The 23,619-nt window shown below is 46.8% G+C and overlaps 2 protein-coding genes across 3 annotated transcripts in view; one reads left to right on the top strand and one right to left on the bottom strand.

Moving 5' to 3' along the window:
• Pex23 (tectonin beta-propeller repeat-containing peroxin 23) overlaps positions 1-23,619 on the top strand; it is a 78,063-nt gene that overhangs the window by 24,833 nt on the left and 29,611 nt on the right. Inside the window, exons 11-17 of the mRNA XM_075701668.1 lie at positions 2,161-2,297; positions 2,901-3,028; positions 4,306-4,467; positions 5,926-6,072; positions 7,344-7,501; positions 8,386-8,516; positions 9,330-9,529. Coding sequence (XP_075557783.1) covers positions 2,161-2,297; positions 2,901-3,028; positions 4,306-4,467; positions 5,926-6,072; positions 7,344-7,501; positions 8,386-8,516; positions 9,330-9,529 — 1,063 coding nt within the window. The remainder of the gene's footprint in view (positions 1-2,160; positions 2,298-2,900; positions 3,029-4,305; positions 4,468-5,925; positions 6,073-7,343; positions 7,502-8,385; positions 8,517-9,329; positions 9,530-23,619) is intronic.
• LOC142589940 (uncharacterized) lies at positions 4,433-23,332 on the bottom strand. 2 transcript variants are annotated; one of them, XM_075701663.1, is made up of 5 exons: positions 23,203-23,332; positions 22,176-22,531; positions 19,837-20,088; positions 18,168-18,260; positions 4,433-4,520 (listed from the first exon to the last, which is right to left on the bottom strand). In XM_075701663.1, the coding sequence occupies exons 1-5, from the start codon at positions 23,237-23,239 to the stop codon at positions 4,440-4,442; spliced, it is 819 nt and encodes a 272-aa protein (XP_075557778.1). In that variant the 5' UTR covers positions 23,240-23,332; the 3' UTR covers positions 4,433-4,439. The 2 variants fall into 2 exon arrangements, with proteins under 2 accessions (XP_075557778.1, XP_075557779.1); XM_075701664.1 differs by lacking the exon at positions 4,433-4,520 and adding an exon at positions 13,596-13,756.

The following is a 23,619-nucleotide window of genomic DNA, read 5'->3' as shown; positions in this document are numbered from 1 at the left end:
GGTGCCGTGATTTATCACTCTGCCGCCCCGAGCGCACTAAAGATGCTAGACCCTGTGCACCATCTAGGAATCCGACTGGCCACTGGCGCTTTCAGAACGAGTCCCATACAAAGTTTATATGTAGAATCAAATGAGTGGTCACTTCATCTGCAGAGAACATACATCAGCCATACATATTTTCTGAAAGTCCACTCAAATCCTCAGCATCCCTGTTTTAATACCATTAATGACATGACATATGCTACTCTCTTTCGCAATCGTCCCTCCGTAAGACAGCCTTTCTCGCTGCGTGTGAGGGAGCTTAGTGAAGAAATGCACGTTCCACTCCTCGAGCTTCGCCTAATGCATCCAGCCAAGCTGCTACCTCCTTGGGAGTGGCAGCTCATACAATGTGATATATCTTTCGTGGAAGTCACAAAGCATGCTCCAGAGATTGAAATCCTAATGCATTTCCGGGAACTCCAGCACAAATACTCCTGCACGGAGTTCTACACAGACGCATCAAAGTCACACGACGGGGTGTCCTATGCAGCCGTCGGTCCATCCTTCTCGGAATCCGACGTACTGCATCCGGAAACTAGCATCTTTACGGCTGAGGCCTACGCACTCCTGTCGGCCGTAAAACATATAAATAAATCACAACTCCCGAAATCAGTTATATACACGGACTCCCTCAGTGTTGTGAAGGCCTTGATGTCTTTCCGAAATCACAAAAATCCAGTATTTAATGAACTCTACTCCGCACTGTGCAAATCATATATATCTAACCAACATGTGATCGTATGCTGGGTGCCTGGACATAGGGGCATCGAGGGAAACGTTCTAGCCGACCAGATGGCCACATCAATCTCATTGCATGCAGTTAACTCTACTGCTTCGGTCCCTGTCACAGACCTGAAGCCTTTCTTAAGAAGGAAACTACGAAACCACTGGCAACGCATGTGGGACGAAGAAATAAATAATAAACTGCATGTAATAAAGCCACAATTAGGTTTCTGGCCTCCTGTAACAAAATCCCGCCGGACAGATGTCCTATTCTGCCGTCTAAGAATAGGACACACATTTGGCACACATAACTTTTTACTCACGGGAAACGAGCCTCCAACCTGTGGTAGATGCGGGGAAAGGCTGACCGTCCTCCACGTCCTACTGGAGTGTCGGGAAGCCGAATCCGAAAGAAAAAAACATTTTCTCCTAGCATACCGCCACCACATCCCCCTTCATCCTGTTATGTTACTAGGTCCAGAACCACTCTTTGACACCAGCGCCGTCCTAGGTTTTTTGAAAGATGTTGTGTTGCATGTTATTAGCCCCACACGTTCGTAGCGCTTCCTCTCTCCAGAGGATGCCGCTGCGATAGTTATTTTGAATAGCACATGCCTCTAGGCCCTTGTGGTTCAAGGGCTCGGGTGAGGCAGTAGTGCTGTAACCAATTTAACATCGCGCATATTTTAAACAATGCATCATTCTTTTACGATGGATTTTAATGTTCATAGTCATCGCCATAATTTTATAGAACGTAGATTTTACGCACTTTACAGCGACTATTTTTAGGCCACTTTACAGCCAAGTCACATCTTTCATAATACATCGTTAACGCTACCACTTGTCATGGCGCTCTTTGGCCAAACCTGGCCCTTGCGCCACAAAATAACACACATCATCATCATCAATATTTTTACATACGGCTCGTCTACACCCTGATTCCGCAATGCCTCCATGACTGCTGAGGTTTCGACTGAATCAAACACTTTATCATAATCAACGAGAAACTGTCCCTCAGTGCTACTAAAACTGCAAGTTGGTGACCCCAGTGGCTGCAGCCATTGGGTCTATGATTGGGGCATCTTTGCAGTCTGGTGCATGTGTGCTCATCGGTCATGTTTGAATTGTGTGCAGGCCCATTTCAGGATCCAAATAACGGAAATTCTTCGATCCATAGAAATGTATGGGTGCTGACTGGGACATCCAGTTGGGATTGAATAAGCCGTAAAATTGAATTAACAGGAGCTGAATCAATGGGAGTCTACTTTACTTGGCTCGCATCTCCACGGCAGCATCGTCTACAGTACAGATGGGGAACATTTTCTTACCGTGTTCAAAAAGTGTCAGTGCCCCGTGAAGTGTTTCATTGTGGGCCCACATTTTTTTTTTATCAAGGAATTCCACTTACCCCGACGAATGGCCAACCCCTGCTGTCCACGATGCAGTCGGCTCCGTCACGTGGTCTTGGGTCAGTGGTACCGCCTGCACGATTGACTTTCCCGGTGCCCTGCCCAACTGGTTCAGTCTGACAGGTGTGTGGAGGACGTGTCGCAACGGAAGAGTGTTGGTCGTTTTAGCACGTTCTCTGCTGCATCTAATGGATTCCGAGTCTCTTTAACATAGGTGTGCATTATCTGTTGTAAATACAAGCAACCCTGGTTTCCACCGATTCTAACCACAGGCACTGCAAATTTAGCCTGTACCATACCATTGATTTCCCAGGGTGCTCTGTTCAATGGGTTCAGTGTGACAGCTCTACAGCTGCATTGTGACCATATTAGCTGATTTCTCACCAGATCTGGCAGATTTTAGCCTGCTTTAGTGATGAATATTGGCATTTCGTGGGCAACAGTTTCTTTTAGCAGACCATGTGTGACATTTTTATTTCACAAGTATATTTGAGCCGTTCTGATGCTTGTTTTGAAGGTTGTAGTGCAATAATTTTAAGGAGGACTGCTGGCAACATTGGTGGATAAGGGCTTGGTATCCCTGTAGGGAAACAAATGTTTATTTGCTCAGTGTATCATTCAGTAGCTGTTTTAAGTAGTGTAACGGTAGCTGTGCATACAGTCTGGGCAGCAAAATGACCTGCTGGAGTTCAATAAATTGGCTGTGCAATTCTTTACACTGTGCAGGTTCAACGGTTGATGGCGCTGTTCGACACTTGGAAAATGCGGAGTGGCGGAAGCTCGTGCTGCGTCGCCTCCGAGACCGTCGGGAAAAGGAGACGGAAAACTACGACTACGATTCCGCGATTGAAAAGGTGACGTCACATTGCTCGATAAGGCTGTGGTGGTTTGCATTTCTCTGTAGCGGTCCTTGTGAATGGCACTGAGAGAAAAGGGTGCGAAAGAGAGTACCGTATTCAGCCGATTATAACATGTTGTCGAAGCTAATGCACACCCAGTTTTTGTAGCTTCAGTCTAAGAACAATAATGTGCGGCCACATCCAACACAAAACCCGGCTTTATGACCAGGAGGAAAGCAGCGTGCCTCCATCTTTTGCAATCGGGACAGGATGAAACCTGGAGAGTTTACTTTCACGGAATGTGAATTTGTTGACGCTGAATGTCACTGTCATTGTCCCTGTCACAGAGCCCTGTTAAAGTGACCTATATGTTCTCCGTGTGGTTTACTGTGTTCGGTGTCTCGTGTTTCTCAAATTGATTGCTCCGTAACCGTAGTGATAGAGTTGGTGGGCCATGTCTCGACTAACGACTCCACCAGTTCATCCTGCAATACATGCAGGTCTCCAGAGCGTCACAGATGCATGATGCGACTCTATCGCAAGCCTGTAACGTAAAATGACTTTCTTAAATGAGCTGTTGTAATGAAAGCGGCGAGGCCATTCCCGCTTTGCCAGCTTACGTGAAAGCTGGCATCGCCATCTTGTATGCAGATGTTGCTTGCTCTGATGGCAGGCTGTTGCCAAGGCAGCAGACATGGTGGGGAATTATGAAGTCACGAGTCCCAACATAGGGTGCAATAAGCTTGTTTATTGTGTCTCTAAATTAGTAGCGGGTGTAAAATGCAGCACAATAGAACAGTGCTAAAAGAAAGCAGCAGCTGCAGGTGCGGCTTGATGATTCATGAGCCGCACAGCATGCCTTGTTAGTCTCTTGCGAGGTCATGCTTATATCTATCTCTCCGCCAGGTGAGATGCCCCAAGCTAACCCCAGAGCCCTCTTATCAGCTGCTTGTGTTAAGGCCAAAAAGGCGCGGTGCACAGCTGCGAAAGCGGCGCCTTGCTGGGAGAAGCAGTGACGCGGCAGAAACTCCAGCATAGCCATGTCGGGGAGGTGGCTACAAGAATCATCATAGCGGTTCTAGTTTTGTATTCATTCGTAGGCAATTTCAAACTCAGGCAATTTTCAAACCTATTTTTCTTTAAAAAGAAGTTAGGGTGCCCATTAAAATCATGTAAATAGGTAATGGGATTTTCAGGCCCTTTCGTGCAGCCATCTACTCTGTGGTCACTCTCTTCTTTCGTACGGTTAGAGATGGAAATAAAAAAGTCCGTTTCACTGCTCCTTTGCACAGTCTACATGGGTCAAGTGTGCAACTGCACAGCTGTGGCGGGACTCACACCCCTGCCAGTGGGTGCGCTGTCGGCTCGAGCTGGAACGGCTTGGCTCGGAAGGGGAAGCCTGTGACCTGGCCATCTTGAGGCTGCTCTACCACCACGCTGGTTCTGACAGGAGGGTAAGGACAGTGTAGACACAAAGCCGTCGTTGGTTAGCGACACCAGTGTTAACCTGTCGTGAAAGGCAAGTTATGTCGGAGAGTGAAAATCAAGTTTATGACAGGCCATGAGAAGCAAGTTGTAATGTTGGAAATGAGTCATACCAAGTCATGAGATGCAAGTCATGAAAGGTTATGAGAAGCAAAGTATAACAGGTTGTGAGAAGCAAGCTGTGTCACGAGTGAGATAGTGTCATGAGGAGTGAGTTGTAATGTCATGAGAAAAGAGTTGCAACATGTCGTGAGAAGTAAATGATAACATGTTACGGAAAGGAAATGTCGTAAGGAATGAATTGTAAAGCTGGAACCGCATGGCGCGCTTTTCGCGAGTGAAAAACGCGACGGGCGGCAAACGACCGCGTTGCCGCCGACGCGCGAGCACCCGTACGAAAAAAAGGAGCGGCGCTTTCGCGCCGCGTTTTCCGGGTTGCCAGACAACATAACTCTCAACGACATGTATTGTCTCTGTTACTGCATATATAATATGCCCTTAAACTTACAGAACACTACAATAAAAATAATCTGAGTGTAATTAGAGAGCGACATTTCTTTCCGAAGTGTATTTATCAAGCTTAATTTCAAGCAGCAATATTGTGTGCGAAACTGCGACTATGTACCTTCCGCATGCTGAGGAGCCACTGCTTGTTTACAACTTCACATATAAAAAGGAGGGTCGGCCGCTTACTACCGAGCAGAAGAGGCGATTGCTACTATTAAAGGGGATGCTGATACTGAAGCAAGAAAAAATGCGGGTCAGGAGGTACATGTGGGTGCGGCCTGCCTGGTTGAGAAGAGAGCGAGCACCATACACTGGTAATATTATTAGCAAATTGTCTTGCCAGTATTAGCAATGAGACGCGACGCTTCTCCACTTTAGTTATTAGGGCCACGTTGAAGGTTGCTTTGTTCATTTTAGGTGAACACGATGCGCGAACGAAATCATGGTAGCACATATTTTCCTTGACGCGCACGCCAGTTCTGGCGAGAAAAAAAAAAAATTCCGCCACGGAGGTTCCGTCGAGATGCGCAGAGAGCAGGGCCATCTGGTGGCAAAAAAAGAACCAAAATACCACGTGACCAAATGCCACGTGACACCTGAACTCTGATTGGTGGACGCGCCGCGCGACGCGTTTTTTACTACTCCGAGCAGCAGCATGCGGCGGCGCGATGTCGTGACGGATCATGCTGGGCACGCGTCAAAATGACGCGCGCATCCCACTATCCGCGCGTCAATCGCGCCTGAAATCGCGCCATGTGGTTCCGCCTTAACACGTCACTAGAAGCAGGGTCAGGCTCGTAGGGCTGTTAAATCTCTGGTGGACAAAAAGTTGGTAAGTCCTTTTGAATGGTGACTCTGAGAGGCACTGATTGCTTCTGCCACCTTTACCATTTTTTTCCCGTTGTTTGTATCTCTGTCAGATGGCGTTAAATCTGGCCGAAGTGACAACTGCTTGCGACCTGTCAAACCGGGAACGCCGTCTGCTGGGGATCTACACACAGACTTTGAATGAGAAGCGTTCCTGCATAAAGCTTGCATTCGGCACTGACGACGAACTCGAAGACTGGGTCTGTATCGACTTCTACACTTCTTCCTGAAAAGAAGCTCTTCTCCTTGCCGTCCTATCTAAACGCCTTCGATTGCTATGAGCATTGTGGCAATTGTGGCACTTATCCTGTGTGTTAATCCCCTTAGTGCCATGAGAAAAATTGAAACATTGATGAAGAGTGCAGATTTTTACCTGCATTTATTTTGCGATCTTTCTTTTAGAATTATCATACCGGGAATGCCTATACAGTCAACGCCACATTTTCGGAACATGCTAGATAATTCGAACGCCTTCGCGGCACCGCCACATGCTCCATAGAGCGAATGCATAAGGACGTCTGAAATTTCGGATGCTGAAACCTTTTACCGTCTGATTTTCCGGACTTTTTGCCGTGAACACAGGTCCGAAACGGCAATAATCGAAACCAACGTTGCCACCATTTTTATTGCCTTGCAGCATCAAACCAGTGCGCTCGCACACCAATACGCTAGCAGGTGTAGCTACCACTGCAGCAATGCTAGGCACAGCTGCTTCGACGTTCGCTACAATGCTTCTAGCTGTTTGGTGCCGTGTTTTTCATTGAATGTGCTGCTGTCCGCAATGGCACCGACTCTGCCTTTGTGATCTTCGCCGATGGCTTTGAAGAGTGGAAAGTAGGGCAAGGGTCAAATTTTGCACAATGCTTCCCGAAAGTCAGCTTTGCCGCAATACATGGGTCTTGACGTGGTGAAGCATCCTATGAGCAAAAACGGTCCACTGTCGCAAGGCGCTGTGTGTATTCTTTGATTATGCATGTGGGCACCCACCTTATCCTGTCACAGCACCAGCGCTGATACTCCTAGTAAGTGTACTGGTAGGCCTTCGGAGCTGTTGCGGATGTGCCTGTGGTGATTTAAGCCCTTGGGGGGTAGTGAAAGGCAATGCATTCATTGTTTTGGACTGCCTGACTTTACGGACATTTTCGCAACCAATAGGACGTCCGAAAAGGTGATTAACAAACAAAGATAGTTTGTTATCTTATCTTTGTTATCTTTATCTTTGTTAACTAACAAAGATAATGACGAGAGGCATTGCATATTTTTTGTTTATGCATCAAAATTATGAGTAGGCGCAGCCTATGTCATGCCGAGTTGACTCGTTGAGTGTTAGATTGAATAACTCCTCGTGGCGATGCAGAGGAGAGACAAAGGCAAAACATAAACATTTGACATGTTGTGGAGTAACTTTGGGACCAGCATTCAGCAAAATTTCGAAATGTGGTTCTCACATTGTCCTTTATCACCATCACAGATTGCGACGCTGAACCTGGTGGCTTTCGGAATGCGAGGCATGACTGACAACGCAGTCCACGCTGGCGCTGCCTGGGGAGTCACGGAACGGGGTCACGTGTTCGTTCACGAAGATGGCGAGCCAAAGTCGCCCATCGACGACATGGCTCTAACAGACATGTAGGTATAGTCTCGAACGCTTTATTTGTACCTGTTAGCGCAAGGACAACCCTTCAATTCCTTGCCGTATTCCTCTTTTTGCTCATTCAGTGCCATATCCTCCTCAGGTGCCAGTTTATCCTGTATATTGAAAACATAGTTTCTCCACGTCTTCCACATCTTAAGAATCATTAAAAACACACTGCTGCAGAACAGGATCATGAATTTTCACGCCTTCAGCAAATTTAATCATGTCTACAGAAATGTGGACTTCATGTGAGAGTAATCTCTTACAGGAACATCAGATATGAGAGCCTCAACTATTTCATTGTTAGCATACTTGGAAAGCATACATCCAGCCACTTGAAGTATTATGCTGGGTGTAAAACATTGCGAAAGACAAGGAAAGAAGTGAACCGGCCTCACGATGACATACTGAGACCGAAAGCAAATGGGCGTCCATCTACCGTCCAACTCGTTTTACTTCAATATCAACTTCCTTATTTCTTAACGGATTTTTATAGAAATGGCATAAATGTTTCAAATTTCTCTGTGATGTTTCCATGAGAGTTTTTGAGTCATGCCATGAGAAGATCTTATTCACCAGAATTTTTCTTCTTTGAACGTTCTGGAGGTCCTGGGGAGCTTAAAGAACACAATGGAAGGCTCGTTGAGCATTGAGTGCATGGCTAAATACGTGCTGAAGGTTGTGACATTCTTGCTTTTTTTTTTTTTCACCACACATTTTTGTATTGTCATTTTTTATGTTAAATTCACATCAAGCGCATTTTCAGGCTGAACGAATAGCCACATCCTAAATTTATAAAAAGTCATGATAAAGAACGCGAAAATGTCTCGACCTGCACTGTTGCCCAAAAAATTTTTTGTTCTCTTTCACGAACCAGCTGCTGGCGTCACCTGGGTGGTGGCCACTTCCAGACGGTCGAGTCGTGCCCTGCCGGCATCACGTGGGCATTGGGCAACAACAAGACGGCATGGGCCTACACGGGAGGTTACGGAGGAGGTGTCTTCAAGGGTACGTCTACCTGCCCTGGTGGCACAGTGGCTTTGGCGTTGTGCTGCTAAACCTCGAGGATGCGGTATCGAATCCCGGCCGCGGCGGCCGCATTTCAATGGGGGCGAAATGCAAAACTGCCCGGGTACTGTCAATTGGGTGCACGTTAAGGAACCCCTGGTGGTATAAATTAATCCGGAGTTCCCCCACTACGGCGTACCTCATTATCATATCTTGGTTTTGACATGTAAAACACCAGAATCTATGTTTTTTTAATTTTACCAGTACGTCTGGTTGAGGCTCTTTAGGGTAGCTGCGTATGGCTCACCATGCACTCAAATCCTTTTCAGCGTCCACGTCCATTTTGGCATCATTAGCCTTTTTCTTGCCTTGCATTCTTCCGAAGCGCAACAGTTTCAATTTTCTAAGTAACACATATGCGGACCTTAAAGCGAAATGCCATTTATTAGTGATATGTTGTTGGATATTTTACAAACTTCTTAATCTGAAGATTAAAAAAACTATCAATTATGTTATTGAATGAGTTAAATAAAAAGCTAGTGTTCCTCTGGCAAAATGACCTCTCCATCAATTTCGTCCTTGAAAAGCACCTCGTATACTTTGAGATATATGACAACGTTCCATTTAAAGAAAGAGATTCATATCAGCAGGCCTCTGGAGTCATGCAAGCTATCACTTTCACACTTAATGCCTTGATCTGTGCTAGCTACAGTATTTCCTCTCTTGGCTCACTCCTGCATGGCATCACATCAGCTGTCAGTCTGGAAAGCCCTGCGATTGGCACCTTAGATTTTCGCTGCTGTTGCTATGCAGGTTTGACGGGCCACAACGTACGGGTCGGGCCCATGTCGGACATGAAGTGCGTGTACATCTACGAGAACCAGCGCTGGAACCCCATCTCGGGGTTCGCTCCCCGGGGCCTGCTCACCGACCGTTACATGTGGAGTGATGCCTCGGGACTGGTCGAGTGCACGAAGAACGGCACCAAGCTCGACACTGTCCACTGGCACTGGGTGAGTTGATGAGGTCTTGGTTTTGCAATCAGTTGGCTGTCTAGCGTGTGTGCTGTACACTCAACTTCCGTTAATGCAACCTCGGTTAGTTCGACTTTTCGCTTAATCCTAATGCAATGGAAAGCCCCAGTGAGAAAGCAAACATTGCTGTGGAATGAAAATTCATTTAGTTCGAACTTGAAAGCGAGCTGCATTTGTTAATTCGACCTCCACCGGCACCTCTTCTGTGCGCAGCAGTTACCAAAGGCTTGAAAATACAAGAAATTACCCGCCGTGGTGGCTTAGTGGCTATGATGTTGCCCTAAGCACGAAGTCGCGGTATCGAATCCCGGCCGTAAGCGGCTGCATTGAGATGGAGGTGAAATTCGAAAATACCCATGTCCGATGTATTGGAGGTGGGTTAAAGATCCCCTGGTGGTCAACATTAACTCGGAGTAGCTTACTACGTTGTGCCTCATAATCAGATCAGAGTTTCGGCACGTAAAAGCGCAGAATCCAATCCACAAAAAATTCAGCAGACTGGTCTAGTGCTTCCCTAGGCATGAAGCTGTTTTATTTTTATCCTTTATTGGCCGCTTCCACCTGTGAAGCCATCCGTTCCCGCTTTTTTCGTCTAATGTCACACTGAGGCAATGTTTAAACATGTTGGTGTTCTTTACCGCATGCTGTTTGAGCTGTACTTCAAGAGCAACATGCAAAAAGACATTGCAGAATACATCAAGCAATGAAAAAGATTTGAATTCGGTCATTTTGCCACCATTTTGTAATTCAACCTTTCGGACAATTAGACCAAATCCTGATCTCCCACGGGGGTCAGATTAACGATAGTCAACTGACTGTATCACATGCATAATGGAAGTTCTATTGTTTTGTGCATGCGCGATTGCTACAGCTTGAGATGAGAGCTCATGCTTATAGAATCGAACCTTGCTGTAATGAAGTCTCATTTGACACAAAAATGATTTCGTTGTGTTATATATTCGATACGAGTGCACATGCTAATGTTGGCAGAAAAAAAATAAAACTGCTGCTGCATTCGAGCTTGGTTGTGGCTCTTTGCGCTCAGTGACTGCTCACACGCAGGCTGCATTGCATCATCATGGCATCGGCTCTCACCACAGCAGCCGTACAAACTGTACTTAGCCGACCTCCAACGTGGAGGCAGTATAACGCGATGTGAGAAGCAAAAATTACGGATTACTGACTGAACCTGCTGTGCATAAAAGTTGCTGTCTATTTAAATTAGATATATGCAAGGTACCTTTTATTTTATAATTAATCATTACGTTTCAAGGCGAATTTGGGGCCCTGACACGCCTTGCATTGCATTTGCATTTGATGCAGTGGAAACCCCACCCCAGTTATGCATCCGCCTATTTTGCGGCGTCCCGGATTCTACAACAAATTTGTGCAGTCCCGACGAACTCCCCACAGAAGCAATGCATTAAAAACATCCTCTCATGAGAAGCTCGTGCTGTGATAGTAGAGACCTGTATGGCAGATGCCTCTGTACTCTTGTGCTTAAGGGCCTTGGTGAGGCAGTAGTGCTACTTGTAGGGACATATTTTAGTACATCACCTCTTCGTAGTGCGTTGTTTCTGCAGAGCATATGTCGTGCATCGTTGTCTAGTTTTATTATGAATATATTTACGCACTCTCTACCGAATATTTTTTAGGCCTCTGTACAGCCGTGTTTCAGCCACATCTCGATATTCGCTATTCATTTACCAGTGGCAGTCTCTTATAGCCTTGGCGCTCTTTGGCCACGTCTGGCCCTTGCACTAGTGAACTCCGATCGTCATCCTCATCGTCATCATCAAAACCTTCGATTATACATTGAGATATTATGCAAGCTCTGTCTTGTACGACAACCAGTGCGAAACTGCGAACCCAGTGGCAGGTGTGTGAGCCTCGGCAGTTGCTCTCCTCTTGCATTCTCTTGGCAGCACCTTCTCCCGTCACCAGATCCGTCCGCGTGTATGGCCAACAACATTTTTGCCGCGGTGCGGAGCTTACTATCTCTGCACTGTGCCAAATGTGCTGTCGACCGTCCAGTGCGAAGTTTTGTGGACCAACACTATCTCCGAAAGTGATCAGCTGTATACTGTCCCATCGTCGACGGAAAGTTCAAATGCATGTGCCAAGATTGAACTGCTTAGCTGCTGGAATGCACACAGATCGTGACGGATATGTGCGTTCACACACGCAGTTAGGAGCTTACCATTTACGTGCAAGCGTACAAGAATTCTCATGTGTCTGTCACTTGGGTCTCTGGTTTCGCACGGGGCGTTGCATGAGAACGGACATGCGAGGAGGCATTGCCTCATGTCGGCACTGCTGACACTACTCAGACAAGTACAAAGCTGCAGATGCTCCCGTGCCTACGTTGGCAGATGCGCTGCATAGCGTCATATAATCATAGTCACATAATTAGTGTTCAATCATACCAGCCATGCCATCGCACGCTGGTCTTGACTGCTGTGCAAGAACCGTTGCCGAACTCCCCTTAACAGCTTTGCTGTAAAGTCGCAGTCGTCTATGTGTCAAACAAATGAAGGTGTAAGTGGTGCCTCTCATAGGTCAACAGCAGGTCTCCCGCCAACTTTGATGGCCCCTTGGCAGCTTGCTGGCTCTATACATGGCACATATTGTCACATGCCATATGCAATGATAGAGGCCACAAGGAAAGTGCATTGGCTGCTTGAAACATGTCACTGATCACCAGGTCTTTCCTAGTGCCGTTGAATAAACACCTTTTGAACATTCACCAAAATGTGTGAAGTCACTCAGTGGAACTCGCAGGCACAACTGGGAAGGCACTCTTATCTATCGCGTTTATCATCTCTACCCATGGAGAGTATTGTGGATTTTCTGAGCCTCAAAGAGGCAACACGCTGGAATGGTCCAAGTTGACACGGAGTGAGTAATGCAAGGGCGTGCGACATATTTGAAGGAAAGAAAGCTTATTTCAGGAATGATAGCTTGTGACCCAATTGGAAAAAGGGTAGAGGTGTTAGGTGGCACTGGAGCTGTGGGAACAAGGCTATTCTTGAATGTGATAAAGAATCCTAGTCGATGCGAACAAGCTCTGCATGTAGCTTGAATTTACTCTTGTGGCTGTACTTTGTAACTCTTGTCTTTTCTTTCGTCCTTTGTCATTGGCCGTAATTGTGAGTATTGGCCACCCTCTGCCATGCATGATAAAAATTGAATTGAAAGAACAGTCCTTATGGAATACAGCTCTTGGACATAAAAACTTGCAAGAGTTTCTCGCCATGCCCTGCCGTGAATTTTGGTGAAACAGTAAAGTGAGAGTATGCCAGTGTGTGTATAATCTGTGTAGGGAAGGGATGACAAATGGAAAGGCACTAGAAGCTAAAGGGAAGGTGACAAAAAAAAGTTCTAAAAGTTGTACGGTACAGTACAATACAGGATGACTTTTACTGCAAGAACATTCACCACTTGAGCTACACACCGCTTGTTAACCTAGTGAGGGCCTCTGAATTTTTGCATTTTCACCTCCCTATTACTGAACATTCCTGCACACAATACTCTCCTTGACTTTAGGAAATGAAGAGGGAATGTAACTCGTCATCGTCAGCCTAGTTATGTCCACTGCAGGACAAAGCCTTCTCCCAGCATTCTTCAGTGACCCCTTGTCTTGCGCCAGATGACCTAAACTTGCGCCTGCAAATTTCTTAATGACGAGTAGCCATCCTGAAGCAATTACTTGTTCAAGATAGGCATCACTCCTCAAATGTAAGCATCCACTAAGAAAGCACTACAGCGATGTATAGTCCTTAAGCGACTAGAGCAATCAAGCAACAAGCAGTTTCATGCTTTGTGTAGTTGAATGCCCATTCATGAATACATGCACAAGCGTCAACAAGGGTGTGCTTTCTGCAAAGTTTCATTTTAGGCAAGACTACTCAAAGACAAGGCCTCCATTTCATGCCTGACTTGGCAGTTTTTGCCCATGGAACATGACAATGAGTGAAGCATGATCAATGAAATCGTCAACTTCAATGTTTGCTCAGGAGATGAAAGCAGGCAGTGTTTTCAGGGACAAGATGACTATCTGTTTATTAGTGAAAAAGAACGAGAAAACAAGTAAAGAAAGAAAAAAAGAAAAAAAATGGTTTCTTGGCATCTGGTGCCGCTTGATCAGCCACACCTCCCGTTGTGGCACACTCCGCTTTGCATCCACCTGTTTTTAGAGTCTCCCTTCTGTAATCGAGAGCAGACGATTTTACCGTGTTAGGGCACTTGAGTTCAGGCTGCTGCAGACAAAATATTTCAATAGAACCGAAAGTTGGGCGAGTTGGTACAGTAAAACCTGGTTAATATAGATGAGGTATGCACTAAGCGATGTGCTAATTAACCAACAATGGCAGATGAGCAGCTATAGACTTACTGGCCAAAAAAAGAAGCATGTTATTTCTCTCTCAAACACACATGCAGACAAGCTTTATTTGCGATCGGGCAGTTAAAAAAAAAGAATCTTTCACTTGTCGCTGTGGCGGCCGTGCGGCAACGATGTCATCCTCGAACTCAGCAAGGCTGCGAGCCAGTTTCTGCATCAGGCCCCACTTCGCTGCGAATGCCCTCATTACAGTCAATGCACTAGCCGCGTCAGATACGGCTAGCATCCACATTGTCATCCATGACAACAACATGGAAGCGCTAGAAGCTATGGGAGCAGGAGATGTGTCATGACTGCAATGTTTTGATGCGACTATTGGTGGTGACTGCAGTCCGGGAAAGACCCGTGTGCCCCAGTTTCACTATCTATGGTCCCCGTGCATGACTTTTTCGCCGATTTCACGCTTGTACACATTGAAAAATGAAGTAAATACTGCTTACTAACGGTTCGGCTTGTGTCAGGTGACTATGGCTTAAAGGGACACTAAAGGTTACTATTAAGTCAACGTGGACTGTTGAAATACCATCCCAGAAACCTCGAAACGCTTGTTTCGTGCCAAGGAGAGACTTATTTTAAGAGAAAATGCGTTCTGAAGCGTCCGCGTACCTATAGCGCAGTTCAAATCGCCCGCCCTCCGATCGAGGAGAACTGACATCATGGTCTCATAGTGACGTTGCGCCATCGGTGAGTAGAACGGCGTCCGCAGACGGCGCTACGGCTTTTCTGCGCAAAACGCGAACGCGCGGCCAGAAACAGAGCCAAGACAGAGCCGACAGCAGAGCGAAAGCGGGAGTATGGTGGCTAGCGGAAGGAGAAACGAATTACGTCCCACGTTACGTCCCACGGCACACGGAGAGTCCGTTTTCGTTAAACTATAGGCTGCAGCGAGCTCGCAGCGTGGTCGGCGTGGTCTATGAGAAGCGACGAGCCTTTTCGCACTCGCAACAGGGCATAAAAATGTGCGAATCGACGCAAAACTCGGCCTAGAAACGTGCTTCGCCACAGCCAGGGCTCAATACGACCCAAGCTGGCACGACCCAGATGTCGTTTCCCGCACCGCCACCAGGCGCCGCTACTATACCTCACACTCCAGCGCAAGACGCCCATAAGCTGGTACTTCATTCTATGACGCTAACTTCGACACTCGTCGCAATGGACCCTGACACCGACAGATTGGCTCGCGATGGTGGGCTCAACTTCAGCGATTTGAGCACCGACGAGCGCGACCTGCTTCTGAGGGCTCGCACTGCCGGCGTCGTTGCGTACTACGACGGCGGCCTCGACACCGGCTCTCCGGAGCGGGAAAGCAACGAGGGCTTCCCACGATATCACATGGACGTGGCATTCTCGCTGCTTGTTCCAAATGAAAGTTTCGCGAGCAGAACCCTCACAGCACGACGCGATAACGAAACTACTGAAACTCCAAAGCGTGCGCGGCGCAGAGTCGAGCGAAAACGAAACCTTTCGAACACCCATATTACTGAAGGGTAACGTCAAAATGTTATTTTTTCCTAGAATCGAATAGACGTAGACAAGTAGCATTTTTTCCGGCTTATAATCGAATGAAATGATATTTTTAATACGAGTAGTTGAGTATTAGTAACACAAATTATGAGGAGACCTTTCGTCATCGGGCTAGTACCGGAATGTCGCTGGGGGGTCTCAAATCGTGTCATGCATTTACCTCAATTTCTCGGTTACTAAAGCTCTGTTCGCGATTATATTGACGCCTTAGACGTTCTAGAACATTGCTCTACCACTTTAACTTGAGTTTCTGGTAACCTTTAGTGTCCCTTTAAGCGATCAGCCAATGTGTTAGGTTCAATGGCGCCATGGCGTGGCATTCATCATGCTTGCATTTAAACCGGAATTACTTATTGTGGGTACAAATTAATGAGGCTTTACTGTATTGATTCATTATTGTAAGTGACACATACAGGCAGAGGAAACAAACAGTATTAAGCCTCCTCTGAAGTCCGAAGTTCGATGAAAGACTGCCTGGTCCAGATGAAAACATTGATTCTGTATCCTCTGATCAATTGACTGACTGGTATGTTTGGAAACAGGAAATGTACGTATAGAAACTGTCTCTTCATGTTTGATTGATAAAAGCTTTTTATTCGCTTGAACATAGAGATGATGCAACATCATGTGACGGGTTACCATGTTGATGCTGCCTGCTTGATTTTGATGTTATCTCGCGATAATCTAAACACTTCACAGGTGCTCTGAGTCGTCTGTGGTGACCCTGCGATCTAGACCAAATTACCTCTTGTACATTACATTGCACATTGCTTTCAAATTGATACTTTATATGTGTACTGATCTACGTTACCTGGAAACTGCCCTTAATGTTCTTCAGAACTTAAATGCAAGAGCATTTTTTGCTTTTCTCCTGCATCAAAATGCAGCCACGAATTAGACGTGCGATGTTTTCGCACCTTCAGCGGAAGACCATAGCTTTTGAGACAGTGTAGGGGTTGTTCTGTCCTTGAGAACGGCCTATAGAAGTTTCAAGCACCAATACCACCCCAAATCCATTACGAATTCATCACTAGCACAGTCGCTGCTTGTTTGCGCTGCTCTGGTTTGTTATATAAAAACCACCACGACCTGCTCTCAATCTCTAACATGCAGCAGCACTGCCTACTTGCATAGATGAATATTCATATTTGAGATGGGGTATTGCATGTGCCACCACGCTCTTAACATAGTTCATATGCAGCTTTACCATCTTTAGATATGTTTTAATTCTAGCCCCTTGCTGTGTGTAATGGAGTTAAATATCAGTATACGAAACTTCAACACACACACACACACACACACATATATATATATATATGCATGATCACTTCAGTCTGAATACATACCTGTTTTTATTAGACATCCCAGTTGGTTCTTGTCTACCTATGCACTAGAAATATTCCAAACATCTCTTGCATATATTTGCTGTGCTGTTTAGCCGCTCATTGCAGTCCTTAAATCCCCAGGGCCTCATTCGTATAGTCTGATCACATACTTATCAATTTTTGGATGTATAATAGTACATTTTCGCATTCTAACAGGATATGTGTAATCGTCTTTGCACCATTTTATTGAGATAGCAATTATATGGACACTCCAGGCACATTTATGCCATCAGCGTCACCGTGAGGTTCCATATAAAGTCCAAGGGCAATAAAATCGTCGCCGCACCATATGCTGTATGTGCGAGTGAAAGCGTGTGAGGGTGAGCCGGTGAACGCAGTTCAATCATGCGCGAGCGACTAACGCGGCCCGGATGTGTGCCCTCTCCTGTCGCACACGAGGCAGGGGAAGGTTCAGGCAAGGTTCAGGCAAGGGAAGAGGGGCATTCTTTTCCAGCGGCTGCTAGGATGCCTCGATGTCCTCACCCGCCGCTCCATACAGAGTGGAGACAACTTCGGTGTCTACTAAGGCATTTCCCATGCAAATCGCGGATGCCGTAGTAGACGCCGTTGGCGGACGTCATAGGGACATGTTGCCAGCACTCATGTGTCTTGAAAGCGATCTGCTATGTAGCCAAAGTGTACACCCGTGCACACCTCAATTTCAAAGCGATCTGTGATGTAGATCTGTGATGGACCCGTAGACTCGTATGGGCTGTGCTTTTGACTTTTCATCCGCATTAAAGCGAGAGATGCATGAAGGTCAATTTACATGCTGCTGCCGCAATTCCTCACTCCGGAATTTTGAAAGCGAGTTTCCGCGCTCATCGGGCAAGACGTGTTCATGTTTACCTGTGCGTGCGTGACACCGTGCTGGCTAATTTAGTTAAAACACATTGGCAGGCTAGTTGATTTGAATCCATGATATAATGTGTAAGCGCGACTGAACAAGGACGTAGAAAGAAGCAGACACACGAAGACAGCGCTCTCTCTGTGTGTCTGTTTCTTTCTACGTCCTTGTTGAGTCACGCTTACACATTCTGTCATTGTTAATTTAATTAGTAAGCGAATGTTTACAAGTTTGTACGGCCGATAAAACTACTTTAGCTACATTGTACAGCTATCTAGTAATTGCTATTGCAATCGGTGCTTTGCCTTTCTGTCAGAAGTGTGAATTTTTGCATTATGCACAGATCTTGGGTAAACATTTGAATTTCATTTTCCGGGTTAGTCTGCTCTACCTGCAAAAATAAATGCCCTGCTCCTCGAGTTATTTCAGCAAATTTCGTACGTTCTCGGCACCACTCACCCAGTAGCGGCAAGGTTCATTGTCCCGGTTTTGACGGAGGCGGGTGTCTGTGGGTTTCAGGCGGCACCACTCGATGCAGTGGTTCACCGGGTCCTGCGCAAGCAACAGCGATATCAAACATAGCTGAAAGCTTCATGCCAATAAAGCAACAGAGCAGAAATTGTTAGCTACTGTTCTGCTGCTCTGATGGTTATTTTCGAAACTATATCACCCGAAATGACCATGAAAACAGTACCCGTGGCTTGTCACCTCCTCTTCAAATTCCTTTCATGAGCTGCTTACAGGACACTAAGGGCAGTTATTAAAAGGGGCCTGAAACATTTTTCTAGCTAATCATAGAATGGCCTCACCATTAAAGGACGTCGTCTCACTAATGTCATGCCCCAAAAATTTTTCGCCTTCAACTATAAGTTCAGATATCGCACCAATACCTGGCTTTCTACTTTTGTCTTTGCTAGCTTGCAAGAAGCTTGACAGTCGAGAAACCAAGAGGGCAAAACCCCGGCTGAAAGTTGAGTGTCACAGCAGCAAAGGGGCTCGTCGTGGCACCCCTGTGGCAGCCGCGGTAGACTACGCTATGCAGCACGCCGCGGTGATCTCTGAGGACATGTGCAGCAGACCTAGCCACTAGCAGCACAAAAATGGAATGATTTTCCTATCTTCTTGAGGCCACAAACAATTATTTCTCATACGTTTAACTCAATATTAGCAATTATGTATTACTGAGAATGCTTTTGCGATCACGAAATCAGCCAATAGTGTTGGTAGGCCAGCTGCTTTCGATGACTGCATAATGACATAGCTGGAGTGAGAGCAAGTGATTTTTCGCTGTGTTTTAAAGCAGATTGTAGGTTCCCTGCTGCATGGAGTGTAATGGCTCACATGTTCACAGCAACCTCTGCTACAGATTGGTAACATTTTCATACTATGTTATAAGCACTGTATACTACACCTAGTGATACATCCAAAGGGGACAAAATTTATGTTTTATACACTGCTCTCACATATACCACTAATTTGTGAGTAGGACTTTTGCAGAACCGTCATATATAGTGTAACGGTGTTACATGAGCTATCGATTCAATATTGGATTTGCCCGCATGAGGTGGTACAACAGGGGCAGTTGCAAATTGCACTTTCGTGCTTGTATATTTTAAGCTTTGGCATTTACCAACAATTGTTGTAAAAAAATTCAAGGCCTAAATCAAACTTGTGGTTGCTAAAATTTATCTTTTTCTCAAATCCAACGAAATCCATTCCAATCGTTCCACGAGTTGGCTAAAAAAAAAAGCATTTTCTGCATTTTACGTGTATTTGGATCAGGAAATTCAGGAGTTCGCCCAGGGCTAAAGCTCCCTCTTCAGCTCACGTATAGATACGCCACTTTTCGAAATAAACATTCAAGTGAAAATTAGTGCAGCTGTCAGTATGTCTACACCACTTCAAAAGCTACGATCGCTGCCAACCAGCCCAGAGGTACCCAGTTATTTGGGCACCACAGGCACCACTAGTGCCCACGTCAGGCTCTTATTTGCTCAGTGCACTTACCAAGTAGCCCAAAAGTGTGCGCTCTTGCCATTAGCGTCCCTTCAGATAGTCTAGACTTACGTTATCTCAAGTTGGGTTTAGGTTAGCTTAGGTTAGGTTAGGCGATGATGAGTGCACTTACCACAATGCAGTCCATGCGTCCCCACATCCTCTGGTCATCCCGGGAACTGGCTGGTCCGTCCTTCCCCTTTACACCTTCTAGTTCTCCACCGGAGAGTCCCTTGGGCCCTCTCCCTTTGTTGTCGTTGTTGTTGTAGTTGTCGTCGTCGTCTCCAACATCAGTGTACGGATCCCGGTGACTACTCCCGACCCGTCCACCTGATCGTCCGTCTCCTTGCTTTCCTCCTCCTCTTCCTCCTCCAACACCGCCATGCTGTTTTTTTTCGTTTGTTTTTTCGCAAGGGAGAGAAGGTAGTAAAGATGAGAAAGACATGTCTGTCACAGATTTGTATTTAACTATATTTAGAACTTATTTGGAACTATAAATTTTTTTTTTCAAATATTGTTAGTTATTCGAGCCACCTGCAAATAGTTTCTATTTCAAATGATGCTGGGCTCTGGACATACTGAACTTAGGATGATGCTGGACTTGGGACGGTGCTGGATTTCTTGCATATGTGTTTATTTTCTTCCTACTGGTTTTCATCTTAGTTGACTATGTACCAAATCGCCCAGCATTTAGCCTTGCTGTGAAAGTGTAAGAGACGTGTCTGTCAGACAGTAGCAAACATTTTTCCAGATCAAATTGAATGTTTTAGCAGAATGTGTCCCCTCATACTGAATCATACTAAACCTTGTTCGTGGGCCTAAAGAAAGATTTTAGCAATGTATAACTAAATCGATGTAAACCCTCAGTCTGCCTAAGAGGCAAACATATTTCTGTTTCTTAGTAATGCAAGCAAGCAACCCAGTTTCTCTTTGCTAACGTTGATTATTAGTCTGCAGTATGTTTACGGGACACTAAACAGAAAGAATAAAGGAACACCGAGGCATTTTATAGACCAGGTAAGAAAATGTTTCCGACCTTTAAGCAATGCTGCGAACCAATTATTTTGCTACATGCGACAGGGAGCCCATACTTACAATAGACCACTTGCTCTTGTCCTGCTACTTTGTAGGTCCCTCACATTTTAAAGTGAAGCTTTTTATAAATGGGTGCTCCAGGCGAATTCTCGCCGTCACTTGTGTTCTGTATAAAGTGCGGAACATCATGGCTGCATACCGTTTTTGCTAACCTTCTCGGACCCTCCTAACCATGGCTGCTGGTGATGATGTCTTGAAGACTTAGAAGAGTTTGGGTGCGAGCTAGTTGGTACGGGTCATTCATTTTAAACAGCGCCAAAAAAAAAAAACACGGACAAGGAAGAGCACAGGACCAGTGCTGTTCTGTGCTCTTCCTTGTCCAAGTGTTTTTTTTTGTGCTGTTTAAAATGAATCATGTCTTGAAGACTCGTGGCGACGCTACCTTGAAGTTCCCATGCGAGCTTGCTGTGACAGCATGGATTTTGACGGGCTTTGCTTTAGCCTAGCTCATTATCTCATAGGTAGAGAATGACTAAATTGTATTCCGCAGCAAGTTTCGAGAACCTTTACTGAGCCTCAGCGACCCAAATACAGAAAGAATACATGGAAATACGGGAGGTCACACTGACGCTGGGGTTTCAGCACGCAATTCATTACTTAAACATTCATGTTCTCCCCGAATATTCAACCAATTTTGCGCAAATTACTGTGAGTTTTGTCGACTGTGCACTGAAATCTACGAAAAAATTAATTTCATCCATGTAAGTTAATTTAGGGTTTCTCCTTACAGTGTTATTCCTTCAAATTGATGTTGTGGCAAGAGAAAAAAAATATTACCGGCGAGGAGGGGCCCGTGACCCATTCCACCCTCATTGCACCTTGAAACGAGAGAGTTGTAGCATGCCGACAAGGAACAAAGACACGAGAAGGCACATAAGGAGTACACACACCTCGTGTCCTCGCTACAACCTCTCGTTTCAAGATGACCGACAAGCCCACATTGCCACTCTCGTTTAATTACCATTCCACCACTCTGATCCTCCTCCTCTGTTCCCATTCCACCTTGAAACTAGAAAATTGCAGCACACAGACAAGGAACAAAGACACAAGAAGGCACATGATGAATGCACACACTTCTCGTGTCCTTGTTCCTTGTCCAAGCTACAACCTCTCATTTCAGGATGGCTGACAAGCCCACATCGCCGCCCCGTCGTGTGCATACCATTCCACTGCTCTGATCCTCCTCCTCTGTTCCCATTCCACCTCATTCCACCTTGAAACTAGAGAACTGCAGCGCACGGACGAGGAACAAAGACATGAGAAGGCACATGATGAATGCAAGCACTTCTCGTGTCCTTGTTCCTTTGTCCCCGCTACAAACCTCTCGTTTCAAGATGAAACCACCAGCCCACATCGCCGGCCCCGTCGTGTGCGTACCATTCCACCACTCTGACCCTCCTCCTCCTCGTCGGCGTACAGAGTGTCGCCGTCGTCGCCGCTGCTGTAGTCATCGTTGTCGTCGTAGTCGCGTCTCCCGCCCCCAGCTCCTTCAGGCGCCGCCATGGCTGCGTCCGGGCCGCCATGCGCCACAGGCGCGGGTCGCGGCCGGGACTCCGGCGAGCCTGGCTGCTGCTGCTGCTGGCGGCGCAGTCTGCGGAGACGCGCCGCTCTCGCCCGGTGGACAGTCTCGAGCCGGTCTCGTAGCGCGACGTCACCGATGGCGTCCGATGGGACGCGCTCCTCCCTCGGCGCGAGCTCAACGACCGCTGGTCGGTGGCGCTTGGCGAGAGCCGCTGTGCAATCGGTGTTCCACCGACGGCCATTAATAAGACAGTCGACGGAGAGCTTTCAGCGTGTCCGGTATTCCGGTATGCGCAGTGACGTTTGCGGATAATTACCCGCGCGTAGACGTGAGCGGAGAAAGGCGCCGGTCTCCGGCCCAAACGTCCACAGTAAACAGTTCAGAGGTGCATGAACTTTTAAGTTGTAAACTAGGCAACCATATATATATATATATATATAAACGAGAGAGGAATAGAAACCGAGGGGCTCGATCTTGCTAATCGTGAGCCGGTGGTCGCGATTAACGTGTCCAACTATATCACAGCCGCCGTCCTGTCACCGTCACGGCACCGTCGTCCATCAGGAGAGCGCGTTCCTTCGCCCGCGACGGCTACGGGGACTCCCTGTCCCTCGCCCGTTTCCCCATCCCTAAAAGAAAGGGAGAAAGAACAGAAGCCGGTGACATTATCGTTCAGTGTCGCCGGCGTACCGTTTTTCGGGATCGAGAAACGGTCGAGGAAACGCTCTCTCGTGGCGGACGCCGGTGCCGTGACGGTGACGGTGACGGCGGCTGTGTCAGTTAGGCCTAAGGTTACTTGAACGCTGCTTGAACGGGAGACCGAGCCGTCGCCGACAGTCAGCAAGTAGGCAGGGCGACGGGAAGGGGGGCGTTGTGGCTCACCTGCAACGCAGAGTAGAAGGCAGAGCCGTACGAGCATGCCACCGCGCTTGACACCGGGCTAGCCTTGTGCCGCAGCTCGGCCTGTCCCGTGCGCTCTCGTGGCTGGCGGCTGCGAACGTTCGGAGCCCGTGCCGCGCACAGCGCGCGGTGGGTGGCGCGTGCCGCCTGACCTTTTGAACCCTTGGTCGGCCAGCGGCAAACGATTGTGGCCGTCGCAGTGTACGTCTGCTGCAACGACATTGCGGGCCTCTTGCATACGGGGCTGTGTGGGTGGAAAAAAGTGCAGTTTCGAGAGCAGCGTACACGGGACACTTCGACAGTTTTGCCAACGTTTAAATTTTGTCTTAAGCGTCGCGGGTTCGGCCTCGCCAGAGGCGATGCCGCAGTCAGATGGGCGGCGGAATGCGAAAAAAAAAG

This window comes from Dermacentor variabilis, chromosome 8, assembly GCF_050947875.1.
Source record: "Dermacentor variabilis isolate Ectoservices chromosome 8, ASM5094787v1, whole genome shotgun sequence".
NCBI lineage: Eukaryota > Metazoa > Arthropoda > Arachnida > Ixodida > Ixodidae > Dermacentor > Dermacentor variabilis.
The sequence above is the reverse complement of the archived record's forward strand: the minus strand, read 5'-3'. Positions and strand labels throughout refer to the sequence as shown.

Excerpts from the sequence above, each read along its gene's own strand:
- LOC142589940 (XM_075701663.1), bottom strand. The coding sequence starts at position 23,239 with ATGCTCGTACGGCTCTGCCTTCTACTCTGCGTTGCAG. Across the intron at positions 22,532-23,202 it reads CCTTCTACTCTGCGTTGCAG|CGGCTCTCGCCAAGCGCCAC; the intron begins GTGAGCCACAAC and ends CCGATTGCACAG. Across the intron at positions 18,261-19,836 it reads GACGCATGGACTGCATTGTG|GACCCGGTGAACCACTGCAT; the intron begins GTAAGTGCACTC and ends TTGCTTGCGCAG.